Raw genomic sequence first — 21,225 nt, 5'->3', positions numbered from 1 at the left:
CCTGAAGACCCCCTCCTGGCCCATTTCCACCTTAGGGGGGCCTTCCCGCCCACTCCATCCAAGCCTCCACCAATGACGCTTGCTAATACGGATCCCTGTCAGCTTCACGTCCCGCCACATCCGGTGCCCAGGACCTGGTGTCAACTTTGTAGGATTGGAAGAGAGTGTAGGTGCAGCCCCTGACCCCTGAGGATACCACACAGCATCCCAGGCCATCCTGCCTGGTGTCCCTGGGGTGGAGGACAGGCAGCTGACCCCCAGACCGGGTCACCAGACTCTCCAGGCAGCTTTCTAAACCCCATCCATGACCCCCGCCAATCTGGTGCTCATGTCAAAGTCTAACTATGTACCCCTGCTCCTCACACCCACCCCTGGGGACCCAGTGATGGCCTCCTGGGTCCCCAGGGGGCAGTGACAGTCAAGCCAGAGCCCACGGGGCTCTCCCCAGACTTTGCTGGAAATCCTGCGGCACAGCGGGAGGCAGGAGGGGTCTCACTCCCTCCCACCCTGGGCTGAGAGCAAGGCCACACTGGTCCCAGGCTGCCCCCTGGTGGCTAGAGGTGCCACGTGCTCTCTGGACGCCTGGGAAACAAACCTCCCTGGTGACCTAGACACACAGTGTGAAACCAAGACGAACGATCATCCTCGGAATAATGGCCAACATGGACAGGCTCCTGGCATCACCTGTGCCTAAACCACATCACTGTCACACGTCATTTATGGAATCTTTTTGCCGGCCTCAGTACAACCAACAATATCAACTAAGGGGACATTGAACCAAGAGCAGAGCTGGGGCCTACCCCAGAGGCCAGCAATCGGCCCTCCACCCCTCCACCCCTATGCGGGGAGGAGGCTCACAGGAGGGCCAGCAGGGTACCCACGACAGAGTGTTCCCGCCTCCCCGCTTACCGTTCAGGCCAGACCAGGTAACTGGCCCCATGACCAACAGTGTCCGACACATGCTCTTTATCTGTGCTGACACTACAGTAGCCACTGGCCACTTGTGGCTACTGAGCACTTAAGTGTGGTGGGTAAGGAAGCACATCTTTAATTTTATTAAATTTTAATTAATTTAGACTTAATTTAGCCACAGTCTGTGAAGGCTCCTCCTGGCCGGAAGCCGGAATGGGGGCAGGGATGTGACCTCTGGCAAGCCAGTCCCTCCACCATCAGAAGGGACGTGACAGAGGGGTCCCCAGGGATGGCAGAGAGACAAACCCTGGCTGCAACGCCAACTTGTTCTGTGACTTTGGGCAAGTTTTTTAATTTCCCCAGGCTGTGTGAAGAGGATCAGAGAGTAAAACAGGGATTTGTAAAATGCCTCGGTGAAGTGCCAGGCAATGTTGGGCTAACATTTTTAATCACTGTTTACAGGGACAGCCCCTGGGGCTGAGAGAAGCAGAGCAGCTGCCCAAGGCCAGGGTCTGAGAAGGACGGCTTCCCCTGCCTGTCCTTCCTTGAAACCAAATTTCATTATTATTGTTTCTTTAAAGCTTTACTTTCTATTTATTTGAGAGAGAGGTTGAGAGCAAATGAGAGGGGGGCGCCTGGGTGGCTCAACAGTTGAGCGTCTCCCTTTGGCTCAGGTCGTGATCCCGAGGTCCTGGGAGCAAGTCCCACATCGGGCTCCCTGCAGGGAACCTGCTTCTCTCTCTGCCCATGTCTCTGCCTCTCTGTGTGTCTCATGAATAAATAAAATCTTAAAGAGAGGGATCCCTGAGTGGCTCAGCGGGTTTAGCGCCTGTGTTCCACCCAGGGCGTGATCCTGGAGTCCTGGGATCAAGTCCCACATCGGGCTCCCTGCATGGAGCCTGCTTGTGTCTCTGCCTCTCTTGCTCTCTCTCTGTGTCTCTCATGAATAAATAAATAAAATCTTTTTTTAAAAAAAAAAATCTTAAAGAGAGAGGAAGGAAGGAAGGAAGGAAGGAAGGAAGGAAGGAAGGAAGGAAGGAAGGAAGGGAGGGAGGAAGGAAGGAAGAGAGGAAGGGAGAAAGAGACAAGACAAGTCTTCTTCTCTGGTCCCCAGTGCCCAGGGAGAGGGGCGAGGGCACCCCTGCGAGGGGCAAGAAAGGAGGCACAGAAGCCCAGCTACAGGACATGCCCCCTGCGGTGCCTGGACCTGACCCCTGGACCTGTGGAATGAGGCTCTCCAGCCCAGGCATTGGTATTTTCTAAATGATGCTTAGGCAGATGAGAGCTTGTCTGTCACTGTCCCTCTGGGAGCATGAACAGCAGGGAGCTGGGCAAGGTCACCCTACCCCTCCAGGCCTTAGCTCCCCACGTGTGCCCCTTTCCACACACACACACACACACACACACACACACACAAGCTGAGACCCACCACCACTCCAGGCCCTCCTGCCCCACACACTGCCAGCCATTCACAAGCACCTCCAGGGCACGGCAGTGAGCCGTGGATTCAGGGGTGCTGGCCAGGCTACCTTCAGCCATCACTACGCCCCTCACTGATACCTGAATGCAGGAAGGCCTTCAGGGATTTGCCAACTCTGAGGCTGCCCAAGATCACAAGAGGGCAGAATTTGAAATCCAGACAACGTCCATCGTTCCGTCTGTCCATCCATTCATCAATGCTTATGTAGGGCTACTGTGTGTTCTGGGCTGGAGAATGAAGCCCATCCAGATGCATTTTGTAAGGGGCTATGCTATGCTCATCCACCTCAGCTGGCCTCAGTAATGGATGGTGTCACTGGGGACCCTTCTAGAAGCTGACTATATAATGGGCACCTAAAGTCCTCCTCACTGGTGGGAGCAGGGAGGGGTACTTGGTGAGGTGAGGGTGGGTACAAAGGTTTAGTAAACAGTGAAGGACTTTATCACTGCAAATGGGCTGGGCTGGAACATGGAACAGCACAGCCCCATAGGCTGCACCCCAGGGCCTTTGCACCTCAGCCTAGAATCCATTCCTCCCTCCAGATAAGGCAAATTGTCTATAAACTCCCATCTGTATGTACCTCACTCTCTTCCCCTACACCTCAAGTAACACTTGATGAATACAGCCTTCCCTAACCCTATTTTATTTATTTATTTTGCTAACCATGCTATTTCAGATTGCAACCCACCCCACCCCCACACCCTTTCCTGAATTATTTTCCACCATAGTGCTTATCACCATTTATCATACCAAATACACATTAGTTCCTTCTTTATTATAGCGCCTTGTTTACTGTCCCCCTCCACCCACTGGAACAGGAGTCGGCAAGCTTTCTCTTGAAAAGGCCAGATAAATCATTTACGCATTATGGGCCTACTCTGCCTGCTGCAGGGAAAGCAGCGGCGCACACCACTTAAACTACTGGGCTTTGTTCCAATAAAACTTTATTTACAAAAACAGGAGGGGGGCTGCCTGGGTGGCTCAGTCCGTGAAGCATCCAACTCTTGATTTTGGCTCAGGTTGTGATCTCAGGGTTCGAGCCCCTCTCCATGTTCTGCCTCAGTGCAGAGCCTGCTTGAGATTCTGTCCCTCTCCCTCTGCCCCATCCCCTGCTAGCACTCTAAATAAACAAATAAATAAAATCTTTAAGGAAAAAAAACAAAACAGGCAGTGGACCTAATTTGGCCAGTTTGCAGGCCCCTGCATGACAATGTGGGTTTACTCTACCCCAAGTGCCCCCTACGCTGCACATAGTAGGTGCTCAGTTAGTATTTATGGGAGGGCGGGATGAACAAGGTCATGCTAGGGCTGAGGGAAGGAGAAGGGTGGGGCACTTTCCTGGGACCCGACATCACAGCCAGCGTTCGACATCACAGCCAGCGTTCGGCTCATTAAAGGCTTCAAGGCTTTGCTTCATTCTGTCTCCTCATCCACTCTCAGCTGGGGGTGGGGGTGGGGGGTTCTTATGCCTTTTGCAGATGAGGAATTAAGGCTTTGACTCCCCAATCTACACTTTTCCGCTCAGCCATACCACCTGGACATGGGGACCCTGTTTCCATATTTTCATTTTCGAAAGCCCCTCCCCCCCAACCACAACAGAACAAATACTTGGTCTCTTTCCATTTAAAAGGTTTTGCCCTCGGAAAGGAGCTGTATCCTTTACCGGTGTCACCAAAGGCTATCAGAGCATCTCATCAGCATGATCAAATCAGGGTTATCACCCAGAAAAGAGCTCACTCCAGCCCAGAGCACGGACATGTGACTCAGGCGTTTCTATGACAGCAGCTGAAAATAGTGTGAGGACCCTCCGGATAAAATGACCTTCAGACTCCCACGGATCCCGAGACGCAGGGACTTCTGTGATATCTAAGCCAGAGAGTGGGTTAATGCCCTCGCTGTATAAAGAAAGAGAGCCTTATCATTCAGTAAGAATCCCAACCAAATCGCTAACCACAGTAAATGGCTGAATCCGGTGAAAAATTTGTCATTTAGGATTACAAAGAAATATTAAAACAGGATGATGTCATTTTCATCTATCAAATGAGCACATTTGGGGTTTGGCTGTGGGGAGGGGCGGGGGTGAGGTGGAAAGCAGCCCAGGGAGGATCCCCAGCTTTTGGAAAGCAAATCAGCAGAACTCTTCAAGGCTGGGAAGAGGCATAGGCCCACTTTTGAGGGTCCCTCCCAAGGAAATCACCAGATGTACTTACTAGGATGCTCACTGAGGCCAAATTGATTGAGATATTCAAAGCACTCCTAATTCAAATCCCAACAGTTTGTGTGTGTGTGTGTGTGTGTGTGTGTGTGTGTGTGTGTGTGTGTGTGTGCAGCCCCTAAACATTACATACAAATGGAAAGCAGAGTCTCGGAGAGAGGTATGTAGGCACACCCACATTCCCAGTGGCATTATTCGCAATAGCCAGAGAAGGGTCCACTGGATAAACAGAATGTGGTCCATCCATACAACGGAATACGACTCAGCCTTAAAAAGAAAGGAAGCTCTGACATGTGCTCCAACACGGATGAATCCTGAGGACGTTATGCTAAGTGAAATAAACCAGACACAGAAAGGTGGTAAATCTGTATGCACTGCACTGGTTTAAAAAAAAAAAAAAAGTTACATCAAAACGCAAAGAGTCAAGAAAAGCAGAGGCAACCTGAAAGATAAGTGGGATGTCTTTGCTGTCAAATACCCAAAGGTAGGGATCCCTGGGTGGCGCAGCGGTTTGGCGCCTGCCTTTGGCCCAGGGCGCGATCCTGGAGACCCGGGATCAAATCCCACGTCGGGCTCCCGGTGCATGGAGCCTGCTTCTCCCTCTGCCTGTCTCTCTCTCTCCTCTCTCTCTCTCTCTGACTATCATAAATAAATAAAAAAAAAATTAAAAAAAATAAAAAAAGAAAGTTATAAAAAAAAAAAAAAATACCCAAAGGTGTGCACTTGCCACAGTGAAGCTGCATCGCCATCAGCACACGTGGGTACAGGACCAGACCCAGGCTAGGCCAGTCCACAAACTGCCCCACCCATGTACACACAGTAGAGAAAACATGAGGCTGCCAGTAAACACCACTGGTCAGCCCAGATATCATGTGAGGAAAAGCCATGAGTCTTGACCCCCTAACTTCACACTGCACAGAAAAATCGATTCCAGGTAGACTGGCTCTCCACGTAAAAGGCAAAACAGGAAATCTTCTAGAACGACACACTAGAAAATACCTTCACATTCAGAGGGCAAACAAAGGTTTCTTAAAGACTATATAAAAAGCACAAATCAGGGCACCTGGGTGGCTCAGTGGTTGAGTGTCTGCCTTTGGCTCAGGGCATGATCCCAGGGTTCTGGGATCGAGTCCCGCATCGGGCTCCCTCTGAGGAGCCTGCTTCTCCCTCTGCCTGTGTCTCTGCCTCTTTTTCTGTGTCTCCCATGAATAAATAAAATAGTTAAATAAATAAACAAACAAACAAACAAATAAATGAATGAAGCACAAACCAAAAGCATACGGCTGATGTACTGGGTTACATTAAAATGAGAAATGTCTAGCGGGCGCCTGGGTGGCTTAGTCAGTTAAGCATCGGACTCCTGATTTTGGCTCAGGTCTTTATATCAGGGTCGTGGGATCAGGCCCTGCATTGGGCTCTGCACTCAGCATAGCAGAATCTGCTTGAGATTCTTTGTCTCCCTCTCCCTCTGCCCCCCCACCTGTGCTCGTGCTCGAAATAAATAAATAAATAGATAAATAAATAAATAAATAAATAAGTATCTTAAGAAAGAAGAGGAAGAGAAATATCTATTTATCACAGGACACCATTAGAAGAAAGAAAAGGGGGATCCCCGGGTGGCTCAGCGGCTTAGCGTCAGCCCTCAGCCCAGGACCTGATCCTGGAGACCCAGGATCCAGTCCCACATCGGGCTCCCTGCATGGAGCCTGCTTCTCCCTCTGCCTGTGTCTCTGTCTCTGTGTCTCTCATGAATAAATAAATAAGATCTTAAAAAAAAAAAGAAGAAGAAGAAGAAGAAAGAAAAGGTGAGCCACCACACTGAATGAGATCTGTGCAGCACGTCACCAAGGAAGAGTTTGTAACTAGAATACATAAAGAACTCCTGCAAATCAGTAAGAGAAAAACCAGCAACCAAATGTAGAAATGGGCACCAAGAGGGTGGCAAATACATCCAAATGGCCAGAAAAATGATTACTCAGCCTCTCTTGTTTTGGCTTTTTTAGTTTATTTTTTTTTTAGTAATCCCCACACCCAACATGGCGCTTGAACCCCATGATCCCAACACCAAGAGTCACATGCTCTTCTGACTGATCCAGCCCAGCGCTCCTCAGCCTCTCAAACCAGGGAGGAAATGTGAATTATAACTACTACATTGGGGGGGATCCCTGGGTGGCTCAGCAGTTTAGCGCCTGCCTTTGGCCCAGGGCGCGATCCTGGAGTCCCGGGATCGAGTCCCGCATCCCCGCATCGGCCTCCCTGCATGGAGCCTGCTTCTCTCTCCTCCTGTGCCTCTGCCTCTCTCTCTCTCTCTTTCTCTCTATGTCTATCATAAATAAATAAACCTTAAAAAAAATAACTACTACATTGTCCACCAGAGGGGCTAATGTCAACAAGGAAAGATGGACAATATTAAAAATTAATACACGGCTGGAGGAGGTGCAAATTAGTATGACCACTCGGGAGAACAGTTGGACAGAATGTGCAGACTTTCTGACCCAGCCGTGCCCTCGCAGGTGTACATACACCCAAGGGTGAGGCACGGAAATGCACAAGCAAGCGCAAATTCAAGAGTCTAACCACCAATAATAGCCAAAATCTGAAAGCAACCCAAACGTCCATTAACAGCTAAATAAACACATTGTGACATCGCCACACAATGAACACCTCCCGCAAGAGGCAAGACAACCACTCAGACCAGGACTATGGTGAGTCTCACAGCAAAAGACACACAAAACACAGCACACTGCCTGCGCTTTGTCGTACTGCACATGAAGTGTGTGGACAGACAATTCCAATCTCTGGGGTTCGATGGGGTCACCTGGGGACAGGGAGGGGGAAGTGACCCAGGGTTATGGGGGGGGATCCGTTTGTGAAAAAGATAATAGAGCTGTACATCTATGATCTGTGCTCATTTGTCAGTATATCTTAAACCCTAGTAACAAATATCCGCAGAAGAAAGGTCAGTGGGGGTGGAGAGGCCAATCTGAACCCTAACACAGTAAATATCACATTTTGAATAATTTTTATGAACTCTCACATTGGCAAAATTTGCGAAAACTGAAGCAAGTAAAGAAATTAAAATGAGCCAAGAAAGGAAAAAGTAAAGAAAAAGAATAAGTCCTACCAGTGACCTAGCTCTCCCCCACCCTTGGCTTTCCAGCACATGGCTTAGGCCTTGCTCTAGTTCTAGAGCCTGTCACTTCCAAGCTGTGTGGCCTTGGGGAGGATACACAACCTCTCTGTGCCTTACTTTCCAGTAAAGTGAAATGAAGGGAGTAGCAAAGGCAAGAAGCTGAGCCTGCAGCACTCCCTTACACTGGACTGGACGCAAATGCCACGCCACAGATAAGCAGGACTGAGGGACAGAGCTCCAAGCTGGGATGGTGGAGGGGGGCTTACCCTGCATGTGCTTGGTGCTGTGGCTGGGCTGCAGGACTTGTGACCACTGCCACTGTCCCCAGCCTCCCAGCAGAGGAATCTTGAGCTGCAGTCTTGAACTGCAGAGGTTTCCCCAAACCAAGCAGAGGCCTGGGAGCTGCAGGAGCCACCAGGCCAGATCAACCAGCTCTGGCCCTGCCCCCCAGGAGGGGAGGAGTCCAACTGGACCCCAGCTTCCCCTCCCCATCAGGCCTCTTTTTCCAGCTACAGCTACTGGGCTTTGTTCCTCCAGCTCCCTTTCTCGGTCAAGTGCTACCTTGCCTCCCTCCCCTCCTGCTGGGAGCCAACCCAGACTCCCTGGAGAGGGTCAGATCCCAACAGACATCTTTTAGCTCCCCACCACCAGAGGAAGACAATCTGGGTTTAACTAAACTCCCACTTCCAGCCCCAAAAAGGGACCCCCTGTGGGTTGGGACTTTCCCTGGCCCCCACCAGAAGCCCAACCCAAGGAGGTACTCCAGTCTAAATAAAGGGAATCCTGAAACAGCCCAGGGGGGTCAAGGCCTCAGCATAGCCAGTGATATGCAAATGCATCCACCACAGCCTGGCCCCAGGGCTCCAGACACTCTCAATTCTACAGCAATTACAGAGGACTTCCCCACTAATTTCCTCCTCCGTTGTTCCCCATTAACCGAGGTCTAAGGAGGGCCTTCCAGAACCACTGGGCTGAAAGCTAGGAAACCGGTAGGTGGGAATGGCAGACAGAGGAACTTGGCCTCCCCTCCCAGGCACAAGGGCCTGGGAAGGAGAGTGGGCTGGATCCCAGTAATGGTGGCACCCAGATTGGTCATGACCAATCCTTTCCCAAATGCCAGAACCTCATGAAAAAGACAGCAATGCACTTCAAAATAGAAGATGGGGCACCTGGGTGGCTCAGTGGTTGAGCATCTGCCTTCAGCTCAGGGCTGGATCCCGGGGTCCTGGGATGGAGTCCCATATTGGGCTCCCCGTTGGGAGCCTGCTTCTCCCTCTCCCTCTCTCTCTGTGTCTCTCATGAATAAATAAATAAAATCTTTAAAAAAAAATTTCAGCCTGAAGGAACTCAGTTTCCAGATTAATATGGCCTATGGAACATCCAACACAGCAAATGCAAAAGAACCCATAGCAAGGTGCATGATGTAAAATTTCAGAACACCAGTGGTGAAAAGAATAGTAACATATTAATATCTACAAGGCTTACTTTGTGCCACTGTTCTGTATATTTATGTATATAAGCCCATTTAGTCTTAGCAGACAGTAAAAGGTAGGTACTGTTACTCATTTCACCAAAAACAAAACTGAAGCATGTCCAAGACCACATGGCCAACAAGCAGTAAAGCATGAATCTTAGAGCCATTGCTTTTAACGTAGTTCTCAAAGATTTTAAGCATTTGGAAAAAATCTTTTAAAAAGAAAAAAGGTTCACAAACAAAAGTCAAGAATCAAAATAGCATCACATTCCAGTACCACTGGAATTTAAAAGGTGATGTTGCAATTCCTTCAAAATATTAGGGGGAAATTATTTCCAAAATGCCAGTCAAGTATAAAGGTAAACTATATGCATACTCAGGCAGACTAGGCCTCCAAAAAACTTGCCTTCCATGGATTCTTTCACAGAAAGCTACTGCAGGATTTCCTCTACCAAAACAAGGAAATAAGGCAGAAAAAAATGGGGCACCTGGGTGGCTCAGTGGTTGGCTGCCTGCCTTTGGCTCGGGCCTGATCCCAGGGTCCTGGGATTGAGTCCCACATTGGGCTCCCTGCATGCAGCCTGCTTCTTCCTCTGCCTATGTCTCTGCCTCTCTCTCTGTGTCTCTCATGAATAAATAAATAAAATCTTAAAAAAAAAAAAAAAAACAGAGGGGATCCCTGGGTGGCTCAGCGGTTTAGCGCCTGCCTTGGGCTCAGGGCGTGACCCTGGAGTCACAGGATCAAGTCCCACATCAGGTTCCGGGCATGGAGCCTGCTTCTCCCTCTGCCTGTGTCTCTGCCTCTCTCTCTGTGTGTGTGTCTTTCATGAATAAATAAATAAATAAAATCTTTTTTTTTAGTTTTTTAATAAGTAAAATATTTTTTAAAAAAGATAAAGAAAACAAAAGGAAAGGAAAGGAAAGGAAAGGAAAGGAAAGGAAAAGAAAAGAAAAGAAAAGAAAAGAAAAGAAAAGAAAAGAAAAGAAAAGAAAAGAAAAGAAGAGGAGTCAAGGAACAGGAGCTCCAACACAGCAAGGAGGTAAAGGGATTCTGAAGGATCATGATGGCTCTACAACAGGCCAAGCACCAAACAAACCAGACTAGACTAGTAAGATGGAAAACTAGGAAGGAAATTCCCAAGAAAGGAAGCAGCTCATGCAGTAGATTTGACCAAATGAAAAGTATTCCTAGAGACGGCAAGACAGAGATTCTAAGAAATCCAGCAATTTTTTTTTTAAAAAGGCAATGAATAACTCCAAGAAATAAATGAATTTTATTATACTACTTGGCTCAAATGTAGACAATATTTACAAAGCCAGAGCCATAATAATAAACCTGGTTTAAACAAAACTGTATTTCACATAGATTGGGAGGACAGGGAAAATAAAAATGGTTGGGGGGAGCAATAGAACAACAATAATAAATATTTACTAAGTGCTTATCATGTTTCAGACACAGTTCTGAAAGTTTTTTGCTTAATCCTCACAACAATCTCATGAAGTAGATACTACTATTTTCCCTCATCTTACAGATGAGAAAACCAAGGTAGGGAGAAGTAAAGAAACTTGTCCACAGTCTCATGCTAATAAATGGGAGTCAGACTCCAAAGTCCATGAGAAATCCTCATCCGCCACACAAATCAACAAGAGAAATATAAGTAGCAGTAGGAGCCAGTTATTACACAGAAATATGGATGAAAAGGCCACAAGAAATAGCCAAAAGATTTAAACAGGGAAATCAAAAATAGGAAGGTAGGTAGCAGGGGATGGCTGGTTTTCTTCATAATTCTTGTAACACCATCTGACTTTGAAAATGATGTGTTGGGGCACCTGGGTGGCTCAGTGGTTAGGCATCTGCCTTTTGGCTCAGGGCGTGATCCTAGGATCCTGGGATCAAGTTTCACATCAGGCTCCCCCCAGGGAGCCTGCTTCTCCCTCTGCCTATGTCTCTGCCTCTCTATCTCTCTCTCTCTCTCATGAATCAATTTAAAAAAAATTTTAACAAAACAAAATGATGTGTAACTCTAACGTTTATCTTAAACATAAAGCAGAACTGTACACTTTCAATGGATGAACTTTACAGTATGGAAGTTCCTCAATAAAACTAAAAAAATAAAATAAAGGAGGAAAAAAGTTTTAAGATGCACACACAATTAGATACTAACGCACTCACTAGAATGAATAGAAGCTAAAGAAACTGACAATATCATACTAATGGCATAGACATGGAGGCACCGGAATGCTACCACTAGGAACCTACAATGGTGCGACTGCTGGAAAATTCACGACTGTGAAAGCTGAACCTACATATACCCTGTGACCAAGCAATCTGCTACTAGATACTACATCTAAAGAAATGTGTACATATGCATGTGCACCAAAAGGCCATGTTCATAACAGCCCTCTCCATAGCAAATGCTGGAAACAACTTAAATGTCCATTGACAGGTGTGGACAAATTGTGCTATTTTTATGTATAATATTCTACAGCAACAAGAAATAAATTGCTGCACACACCAGAATATGGACTAACCTCACACACGTAATGTTGAGTGAAAGCAACCAGAGATAAAAGAGGGCATGCTGTATGATTCCATTTATAGATAGTTGAAAAATAGGTAAAAGGAATCTAAGGTACCAGAAATAAGAATGATATTGGAGGTGGGGCAGATAGTTACTAGGAGAAAACATGAAGGAGCCCTCTGGAAGCTGGAAACATCCTGATCTAGAGCTGGTTAGTAGTTACACGGGTGTGCTCATTTTGTAAATATGCAATGTTCTCAAATGCTCAAGGTTGAATAAATATGCAACGTTCTAAATGCTCAAGATTCAAGCATTTTATAGTATATGTTACACCAAGAAGAAGAAGAAGAAGAAAAAGAAGAAGGAAAGAAAGAAAGAAAAGAAAAGAAAAGAAGAAAAGAAAAGAAAAGGAAAAGGAAAAGGAAAAGGAAAAGGAAAGAAAAGAAAAAAGAAAAGAAAAGAAAAGAAAAGAAAAGAAAAGAAAAGAAAAGAAAAGAAAAGAAAAGAAAAGAAAAGAAATTGATGGGTTTGGGTTAGAACCCTGGAGTCTCAGGAGCCCACAGGCCATAAACACAATTCCAGAGGCCCCTGGAGAGGACTGGACTAGAACAAGGAATTAACTTGTTAGCTTGATGACTTGACTCATCAGTTAATGATAACAGTAATTACAACAATCACTTTTACTGCAACTTTTGCAGAGGGCTGGACCTATGCTAGGCATCTAGCTAGCATTTGCTTATTGAAACGTCACAATAGCCTAATGAATTCAGTACCACGAGTGGACCCATTTTTAGAAATGAGGAAAATCGAGGCTTAGAGAATTGCATAGCCGGTAACTGGAAGAGCCAGATGGAAGACCAGCCAATCTAACCTCAGCTGCTAGGCCAACCTGCCTCCAAATGAAGCAGTTCCTTATCCAGAGACTGCAGAGTAGAATCTTCAGCTGGCCCGTGAAGGCCCAGAATGTGCAAAATTGTGAGAGTGCATGGAGAGAGTGTTTTGTCCACTTTCATTAGCTCATGAAGAAATCTCGGATGCAGGTGATGGGTGCATCTGTGGCCTACAAAGATGGAGCTTTGGGGTTTGCCACCTTCGAGAGCCCAGACTTCCTCCAGAGTCAGATGCCAGGCCTCTGTGGGCAGCTGGTGTGGTAAGGACCCTGGCCCTGGGGGCTGGGACTGACCGCTGGCCACGGCTCCCAGCAGCCCCTGGGGAGGCCCAAGACCCATCCAGATATCAGTTCCCATGGGTCCCCTCAAATGCTAGGCTGGGAAATAAAGGGCAGGGATGGTCACAGGATGGGGCTGGAGACTTGGCAGAAGACAAGGCTACACATGACCAGAAGGGAGTTAAGTCTGCTCCACACTGGAGCCAAAGCACCCCAAGCTGGTCACAACCAAATCAAGAATGCTCAATCACTGCCCTCTCCCCACATCTGTTCCTGCCCATTCCTCACAAGTAGCAAATCCAGCTTTTGTCCTCTTCTCTGCCTCTCCACCTCTGTCTCAGCAGCCCAACCTCTCTAAAAGGCCCCAAACCCCGGCTGCCTCCAGCCTCCCTCTTGGTCACTACCATCTCCTTCACCGCCTCCTCACCACTATCGACCAGACAGTCTCCAGCTGGCAGCCCAGACTAATTTTGTTAAATGCATATTTTGAAATAATTTCAAACTCAGAGAAAAGTTTGAAATAGTACAATGACCTGCCATATGACCTCCCCCAGGCCCAGCCACCCTGAACTCTCCCTCCCTGGATGTTAACTCCATGTCAATGATTTAGCAGTCTCCCATCCATATGTAAATTACAGGTATTACTTTTTCTCTTCCCAAGCCATTCCTGAGAGTCTTCCGTGGCCACCTGGTCCCCTGTCCCAGGTCCCCTGTCCCTAAACGGTTCAGTGTTCTTACTTCCAGAGAGCAAGGACATTCTCTTCCATAAGCATGGTACAATTATCAACTTCCATGAAACCCACCATTGATTTGATACTATCAGCTAATCTACAGCCCATATACCCATTTTATCAATTGTCCCTAAGATGTCCTTCAGAGCAATTTCTTCCCTGATCCAAGATTCAAACGAAGGCCATACGTTGCCTGCTGCTGTCACATTTTTTTTTCAGTCTTTTAATCAGGAACAGTTCTTGGCCTTCCTTTGTCTTGTATGACATCGACAGTTTTAAGAGTCCAGATCAGTTCTGTAAAACGTCCCTCACTTCGAATGGCTCCCCCTGTTTCAAACCCTAAATTGCCTTCTCATTCCTCAGTGTGAAATTCCAAGACCTCATTACTGGCCTTCAGGGACCAGCAGGATCCCCCTCCTCCCCCACCAACTCAACTCCCCACCACTCCCCCCCAACGCCCCCTGCTCCTTAGCCGCTCCAGTTCTGGGAGCCCCAGGCCAGACGGACCCTGGGCATTCTCTTTCCTTCACAGCCTGTATCTCTATTTAAAATGATTTCCTTTGCTGATCTGTGTGCTCACTGTCTGGCCTCCACACCAGAATGAAAGCTCCAATAAGGGCAAAGATTTTTGTCTGGTCATCCCCGGATTCCCAGAGCCAGAGCAGTACCTGGCACCGAGAGGCACTTGGAAATGGTTTGCTGAGTAAATGAACAAGAAAGGAAGCACTTGGATTGACAGCCAAAGAACCGGCAGGCTCAGGAGCGGGGGGGGGGGGGGGGGGGGGGGGGGGGGGGGGGCCTCCAGAGTCCAGAACCTCCCCCAGGCCTCCTCCCAGCTAGAGGAGGAAGCACCCAGCAAATCTCCTTTATCTCTGGATCGAATCACTCCACCAGCCAGTCCCACTGATTAATCTCTTTAAATCAATCCCAGTAGGCTGACGGGCTGGATTCCAGAGATAGAGCTGATGGACCCTGGAGAAAGCCCATGGCCCCCTATTGTCCACTGGCCAGTCCAAAGTGCACGGCCTCTCCAACCTGATCCTTGGGTTCCACCCCCCATTCATGTATCTTTCAGGGCCCAGGCAGCCCTGGGAGTGGGGGCAGGGAGAATAAACATCCAAGTACAAAATCCTGCTAATAGGTCTTTAATTGCAGCCTGAGGAGGACCTGAGTCCAGGCCTCCCAACCCCAGAGCCCAGAGGCAAGCCTACCAGGGGCTTGTCACTTACTTGTCCATTTCACTGACCCCGGGGAACATTTAAGGGCTCACACTATAGCAATACTCAAGGTTATGGGAAAAGTAATGGCCAACCAAACCCTGTTTATTTTTTATTTACCTCCTCTTCTGCACAGGAAAGAGCCAAATCCCTCAGCCTAGACCAGTGATGCAGAAGGGCCTCTTCTCCTGGAGACCCTCACTCATGCCAACACCTGCCTGGACCAGCCCAGCCCAGAGCCTCCCAGAAGGGCAACTCTCTCTGCCTAAAATGCTGAATTCACAGGCACTCCCACCCACTCTGCCCTGCAGTCTAGAAAGGGGTCCAGAGGTAATCTGGGCCTCTGCCTTGCTGTGTGATCTAGGGCAAAAGACTCAGCCTCTCCGGGCTTCCCAGAACAAAAACAAACAAAGACAGGACCGATAAAGCTGGCCAGACCTAAGTTGCTGACAGCCAAGCAGAAGAAGCGTCTGAAAGAGAAAATTTAGCACCTGCACCCAGCAAAGAAAGAGGGGGAGGGGTGTGGGTTGAGGAATTTGTAATCCACCCTGCCCAAGCAGTGAATGGGAAGCAGCTCTCTACCTCCTGGCTAATGGGATTAGCACAGGGCTGGGCTCTGGGCGTTGGCCTAGGATCCAGGGTCTCCAAGTGGCCACTCATGTTGGGGGAAGCAAGGGGCAGCACCAGCTGGCCTGCAACCCTTCCTAACCAGGTGAGCACAGGCCGGCCAGCGTTTCCCAGTGCTTCCCGAGCCTGCCTGCTACTTCCTTCATGACCTCAGCAGCCAAGCACGCAGAAGTCAGGCAGCTCCTTGGGCAGGAGGCCCAGAAGACAGGCCTCTGCAGCCACCTCCAGCTGGACTTCCTCCTCCTGCCTGCTGCAGTAGAGGTGCTTCACCTCTCCGGCCTCAGCCTCCCCATCTACCTAATGGGTGTTAGGCAGTCTGCCCACTGCAGCTAAATTCAGCAGAGCCCTGGCTCACTGCAAGCAGGCAGAGGCACCCGTTGATTGGGGCTGTTTTCACTGCTTCTCATTAGGGCATTTGGCGCCTGTTAGGCAGGAACCAGACTAGAGATGGGGTGCTGTCTCCCCTGATCTGGGAAGGCAGAAGGCCAGGGAAGGCCCTGCCAGCCAGGAAGACCCAGGCTGTGACTCTCAGGCCCCAAAACTCCGCCACCACCCTGGGCCGGCCTGAGTGACCGGATGAGCTCAAAAGACACGCAAACCGGAAAATTCTCGCGGCCTCTGGGGGCAACCAAAATGGGATGGTACAAGCGGACCTTTGCATCCCCAGGGCCGCCCCCAACCCCTCCTTTAGTATCCCGACACCCCTTCAGCGCCCACAGCGCATCATTTGAGAAAAAAACCATAGTCCTGGTCATGGCCCCCTGGGCAGAATGTGGGCCAGGTACAGGAAGGACCCCGTGCACCCCAGGCCAGGACCAGGTTCCCGCGCCCCCAGGGCTGGGGATGTCTGTGCTGGCTGCCCCGAATGTGCCCCTCCCCTGCCCGGCGCTTCACAAAAGGCCCTTTGTCCCGCCGAGCCCCGGGACGCCGGTTCCTGAAAAGTTCCATGAGAAAAATCAAAGAGAGGCAAACACCTCTCTCGAGCCGGCCTCGCTGGAGAAGGCAAGGACCCGTGCGACCCGGCCAGGGCAGCGGGAGGTGTCCCTCCCCAGGCGCGGGGAGAGCCGGCGGCTCCCGGAGAAATCGCAGGAGTCCGGCCGACACTCTGGAACAGGAGAGGTGGATCTTTTTAAGTGAAGCGTAGGACGCCAGGCCAAGCAGCCAGGCCAAGCAGCCAGGCCAAGCAGCCAGGCCAAGCAGCCAGGCGCGGCCGGGAGGAGGGAGCGGGTATCCTGGAGGTCCCCGCGCTTCCCTTCCCACCCGCTCTATGGGAGCGGCCGCAGCCCGCCCGGGACAAGCCTCTCCCAACCCGGGTGCCGTCCCCACCGGCCTCGGCGGCCCCTCTTGGGAAAGGACGAAGGCCTGCGGGCCCTCTCAGCCACCTCCTGCGCACGGGTCCATGTGAGACCTCAGGTTTTCCGTGCGCCGCTCGGGGCCGGCCAGGTCGGCTCCTGACTCCGGGGATGGCTGCGGCCCGGGCTCTGCGCCCCGCCGCGCTGCGCGCCCGCCGGCCCGCCGGAGAACGCGGGGTTCCCGGGGCCGGGGTTTAAGTCCCGGGACAGGTGCTCTCCTCTCGCGCAGCCAGGGAGGGGGTCCCCGGGACGCCGGGATGTCCTTCCTCCCCACAGCCCCGGCTCTGGGGCCGGCCGGAGCCCCCCACCCCCACCCCGCACTGTGCGAGCTTAGGAGCTAGGAACGGACCCGGGCCCAACGGCGCCGCCGCGCAAGGGCGTTAGCCAAGAAAACGATTGAAGCTCGGGGATCGGATGTCTCAAAGGGTGTGGGGCTGGCTTCTTTTCTTGCCCAGATTTTGAACACCCCAGCCTGGGCTGGAGCCGCAGGGGCCCCGGGGTCGGAATTACTAGCGGCCGCTCGGATTTCGGCAGATGCGTGTGCTCCGAGAGGGCACTGGCGCGCCGGGGGAAGCAGCCGAGCCGCGCGCCCCTCTCCGCCGCGCCCGGGGGTCCCCCCGCCCTGGGAGCTGAGCCTACCCGCACTCCCGTGGCCCTGCCAAGGGGAAGGGAGGTGCCGCGTCCCTGCCGAGAACGCCCAGGAACAGGCCGAGTAGGTTTTCCCCGGGCCTCCCTCCCCAGGGTCCCAGGAGGGGGCGGCCAAGGCGCAGGGCACTTACCCGGGTGCGGGTGGAGATTGAGGCCGGCCATGTACTTCCCGGGCGGCAACGGGCCGGGCAAGCCAGAAGCGGGCAGGCGTCCGGCCGCAGCGGTGCCCACGCGGTGGCTGTCCATGGCCAGGCCAGACAGCAGCGGCGGCGGGGGGCCGTGCACGGACCGCGGGGGCCCGAAGTCTCGGCCATCCATCCTCCGCGGGAGTGCCGCAGCCAGCCCCCCACCCGGCCCGCGGGCCTCGCTCAGTGGGACCTAAAAGTTCGGCCTCGGCGTAGTCCCAGAGTCCTCGGGCGGCGGGGGCTCCGCGGCGTGCATGGCGGCGGCGGCCAGCGGGGCTTGCGCTCGGCGGCGGGCCCGCGGCCCGGGGCGCACAGGCGGCCGGCGGTGGGGCCCCTCCGGGCGGCCAGGCGGAGCTGCGCGAGGCGGCGCACACGGCGTCTTGGCGGGGAGAGGAGACGGGCCGCGGAAGAAACAGGATTGGGGGGGGGAGAAAAAAAAGAGGGAGGGGGAAAACAAAGTTTCAGAAAGTCGCCTTGCCGTTCGCGGTCGGGGACGGCGGATCGGGCGGCCAGAAATGAAATCGGGGGTCACCCCTTTTCCATAAAAAGTACGAAATCCATGCTCTTTCCTCCGGCGGCCTCGCGCTCCCGGGGACCCGGCTCGGGAAGTGGCCGGTGGCGCGCTGCGCCCCAGCCCAGACTGGCTCGGCGGCTCCCGGGTCCCCTCCCGAAACCCGGGAAGGCCCCTCAGCCGCGCCCGGACCGCGCAAACACAAAACCTCCCCAGTGGGATTGATTCCTGGGCGTCACATGCTCCGGGGCTTCAACCCGTGAAACCTTTCCATGGGCGCTTCGAAATGTCTCCCTCAACACTGTGTCACTATCTGATCCGGAAAGTTTAATATTTAACCTTTTTGGCCGCTGGCCTGCCTTTTTTTTTTTTTTTTTTTTTTTGAGTCTGTTTTCCCCTAAGCTCGCCCTGAGCCGCCAATTAGTGTTGGGGTTTTTGTTGTTGTTTTTGTTGTTGTTGTTTTGGGGTTTTTCTTTTCTTTTTTTCTTTTTTCTCTAGAGAGTGCCAAGCCGGTTTATTCTTTTTTAAAGAGGCTCGTGCCTCCTCCTGCCGCCCCCCTTGGGCACGGTGAGTCGCAGAGTCTGAGTCCGAGGACTCGAGACGTGGCACTCTCTCCCGAGGACTGGAAAGAATCCTTCAAAACAAGCTTTGGTTTCATTTTCCAACGCCTTGGCCTGAGAATCCTGCGGCCCGAAGACGTGGCCTGGCGCGGGGGTTTTGGGGGAAGGGGGGCGGCCAGAGAGGAAGCAAGGGGCTGGAGGGTCTTGCTCCTACCCTAGCTTCCCCCACCACCACCACCACCCAACCCCAAAAATAACCTACAAAGAAAACCTTCGCAGCGCGGGCGGACCAAGGGGCGCCTCCCCCAGCGTTGGATAAATCCCCCTGTAGTTCCAGTTTAAAGCTGTTTGTTTAAAAGATTTGTCGTTTGCCGATTCCCATGGGGGCGGGAAGGGGGTCTCGGAGCCAACCCTGCCCTCGCTCTCCGTCTGCCCGCGGCAGCTCGGGTTCCTGATTCCGGGAGGCCCGGGCGCTCCTAGAGCCACCGATCCACGCCAAAGCCACCGGCTCCCGGGTGCCCGCCCCGCGCCGTGAGCCCCGCGCCCGGCGCCCAGCCCCCCGAGCTGCAGACCCCCCGGCCTCTTTCTCCACCCGCCCTCCCCAACTTCGCTAAGGGTGCTTATTTTAACCCGGTTTTGGTTACAAACACCCCCTGCCCTCCCTCCCTCGCTCACTCCCATCAGGCTCTGGTTACCAGATCCGCGTTTACTTTGGAAAAAATCTAAGATCGCCACATCCGAGGATACATGTCTTAAAGGAGGCGATGAGCTTTCCGTGATTTTTTTTTAATGCTCTTTGTGTAGCTTTCTTTTAAAAGGTAGGGCTTCGGAGCATGCCCCGACGCCCCACTTTGGGGAAGTCGAGGTGGAGGCCCCCGGAACACCCTCGCTCTGGTGGAGAAGCTGGCTCGGCCATCTGCGGGCTCCACTGCGTTCTCTCTACTTTTCTCCCCCCTCTTATATGCAGTTAAAATGGCTGAATTCCGGCTTTTAATTAAAAACAGCCTATAATCGAAAACGTCTCGGCGTCCCCGGCTCCCCCGCCGCCTGCCAGGAACCGAGAAGGGAACCTACGCCCCTCAGCCCGGCTGGGCGGGCTGGGTCCGGGCTGAGGACTCAGGTGGGCGCCCGAGGCACCGCGGCCCGCCCCCGCCCTCCCCAGGGCGCCCCCACCGCACCGCCGCGGACCCCCGATCCCGTTCGTGGGGCCCGGACAGCTGCGGGGATCTCCCCCCGCGCACCCCGAGGGGGAGGCGGGCTAGGGGGTCAGCTGGAGAAGTTTGGAGACCGTCGTGCCCGGGCAGGGACTGACGCGCGGCCCGGCGGCGTACCTGGCGCGGCGGGGCTCCCAGCTCCGGGCTCCGGTGACGGCGACTCCGGCGGTGGCCCCGACTCTCGGCGCGGCTAGGCGCCCGTGCTGCCCGCCATCCCGCGGCTGCTGCTCCCCTTCGCCACCCGCAGCCGCCTCACACTTTTTGCCCGCCTTTCCTTTTTTTGGTAGAAAACCGCTCCCCGGGCCGAGCGCTCGGCGCGCCAACTCCTCCGCCCTCCCGCGGCCCGGCTCCCGCAGCCCCCGGAAAAGCCAGCTTTCCTCCCGCCGAGCTCCTCGCTTTTTAATAAAATCCAGGTAGCGCCGGTTTAAAGAATCCCAAATCTCCATATACAGCCCGGGATTGGAAAAGGTACATTACACAACCCCCCTTTCAAGTTCCTCTCGCTGGATCTAAAAAAAAAAAAAAAAAAAGCCAGCGGGAGGGGGGAGGGGGCGGCTGGGGGAGGGGAGTACTCTCCAGCGAAGAAACACGCATTGTTCCCGGGCGCCCGCCTCCCCCCCCAGGCCGGCCCCCGGCCTCCACCCATTGGCCGCGCGCACCGCCAATCACGCGCATGTAAACACCTTGGCCCTCAGCCATTCCTATAAAACCAATTACGGACCAAGGGGCTCCAGCAGTTTCCAGGCTCCCCACGGCGGGGCTGAATGATCAAAACTGGTGGTGAGAATTTTTCCCGGCCGTTTCTAGGCAGCCCTCCCCCTCCACCAGCTCGGACCCCCCCCTTCCCTCCCTCTCCTCCCTCTTCCTACCCCCTCCCCCGGCGTCTAGGCTGAGTGATCAAAATAGAGGAAGATGGTTGTCGCCGCAATCCAGGGCTTTGCAAGGCGCGGTTTAATGGGCCGCCTGTCAGCTTCCTGCTCGCAGGAGGAGGTGACGAGCCGAGCGAGCCGGGAAGGGCCTGGGGCCCGGCGGGCTGCACCCCGCGCCCGGGCCCCGGCCCCCTCCTACCTCCCCTGGGGCGCGCCTTCCAGAGCGCGCGGTGGAGACGCCAACACAGACAAGGGCTGCTTTTTCCCTTTTTAACTCCCCCTTTTAAAACAAAGCAGCGATTCATGCCTTTTCCCCCAGCAGCGCGGTTGGGTGGGATGGGTAGGCGTGAAGGCAGTCTTCCTAGCCCCGGCCTGCGGGTCCCTCCCTGAAACGCGGTGTCAGATGG

General features: G+C 52.7%; 1 protein-coding gene across 5 annotated transcripts in view; it reads right to left on the bottom strand.

Annotated features, from left to right (window-relative positions):
• The window catches only part of TNRC18 (trinucleotide repeat containing 18), an 88,467-nt gene extending 68,023 nt beyond the window's left edge, over window positions 1–20,444 (bottom strand). For 4 of the 5 annotated variants that reach the window (XM_072753215.1, XM_072753217.1, XM_072753216.1 and 1 more), the window contains exons 1-2: window positions 20,067–20,444; window positions 17,611–18,043 (exon numbers count right to left, since the gene is read on the bottom strand). In XM_072753215.1, the coding sequence (XP_072609316.1) occupies window positions 17,611–17,797 (187 nt within the window). In that variant the 5' untranslated portion in view covers window positions 17,798–18,043; window positions 20,067–20,444. The remainder of the gene's footprint in view (window positions 1–17,610; window positions 18,044–20,066) is intronic. The other variant, XM_072753220.1, reaches the window with a different exon arrangement.
• Between the last annotated feature and the right edge of the window lie 781 nt (window positions 20,445–21,225).

Source organism: Vulpes vulpes, chromosome 3 (assembly GCF_048418805.1).
Source record: "Vulpes vulpes isolate BD-2025 chromosome 3, VulVul3, whole genome shotgun sequence".
Lineage (NCBI taxonomy): Eukaryota > Metazoa > Chordata > Mammalia > Carnivora > Canidae > Vulpes > Vulpes vulpes.
Note: the sequence above shows the minus strand (reverse complement) of the source record. Positions and strands in the feature narration are given on the sequence as shown.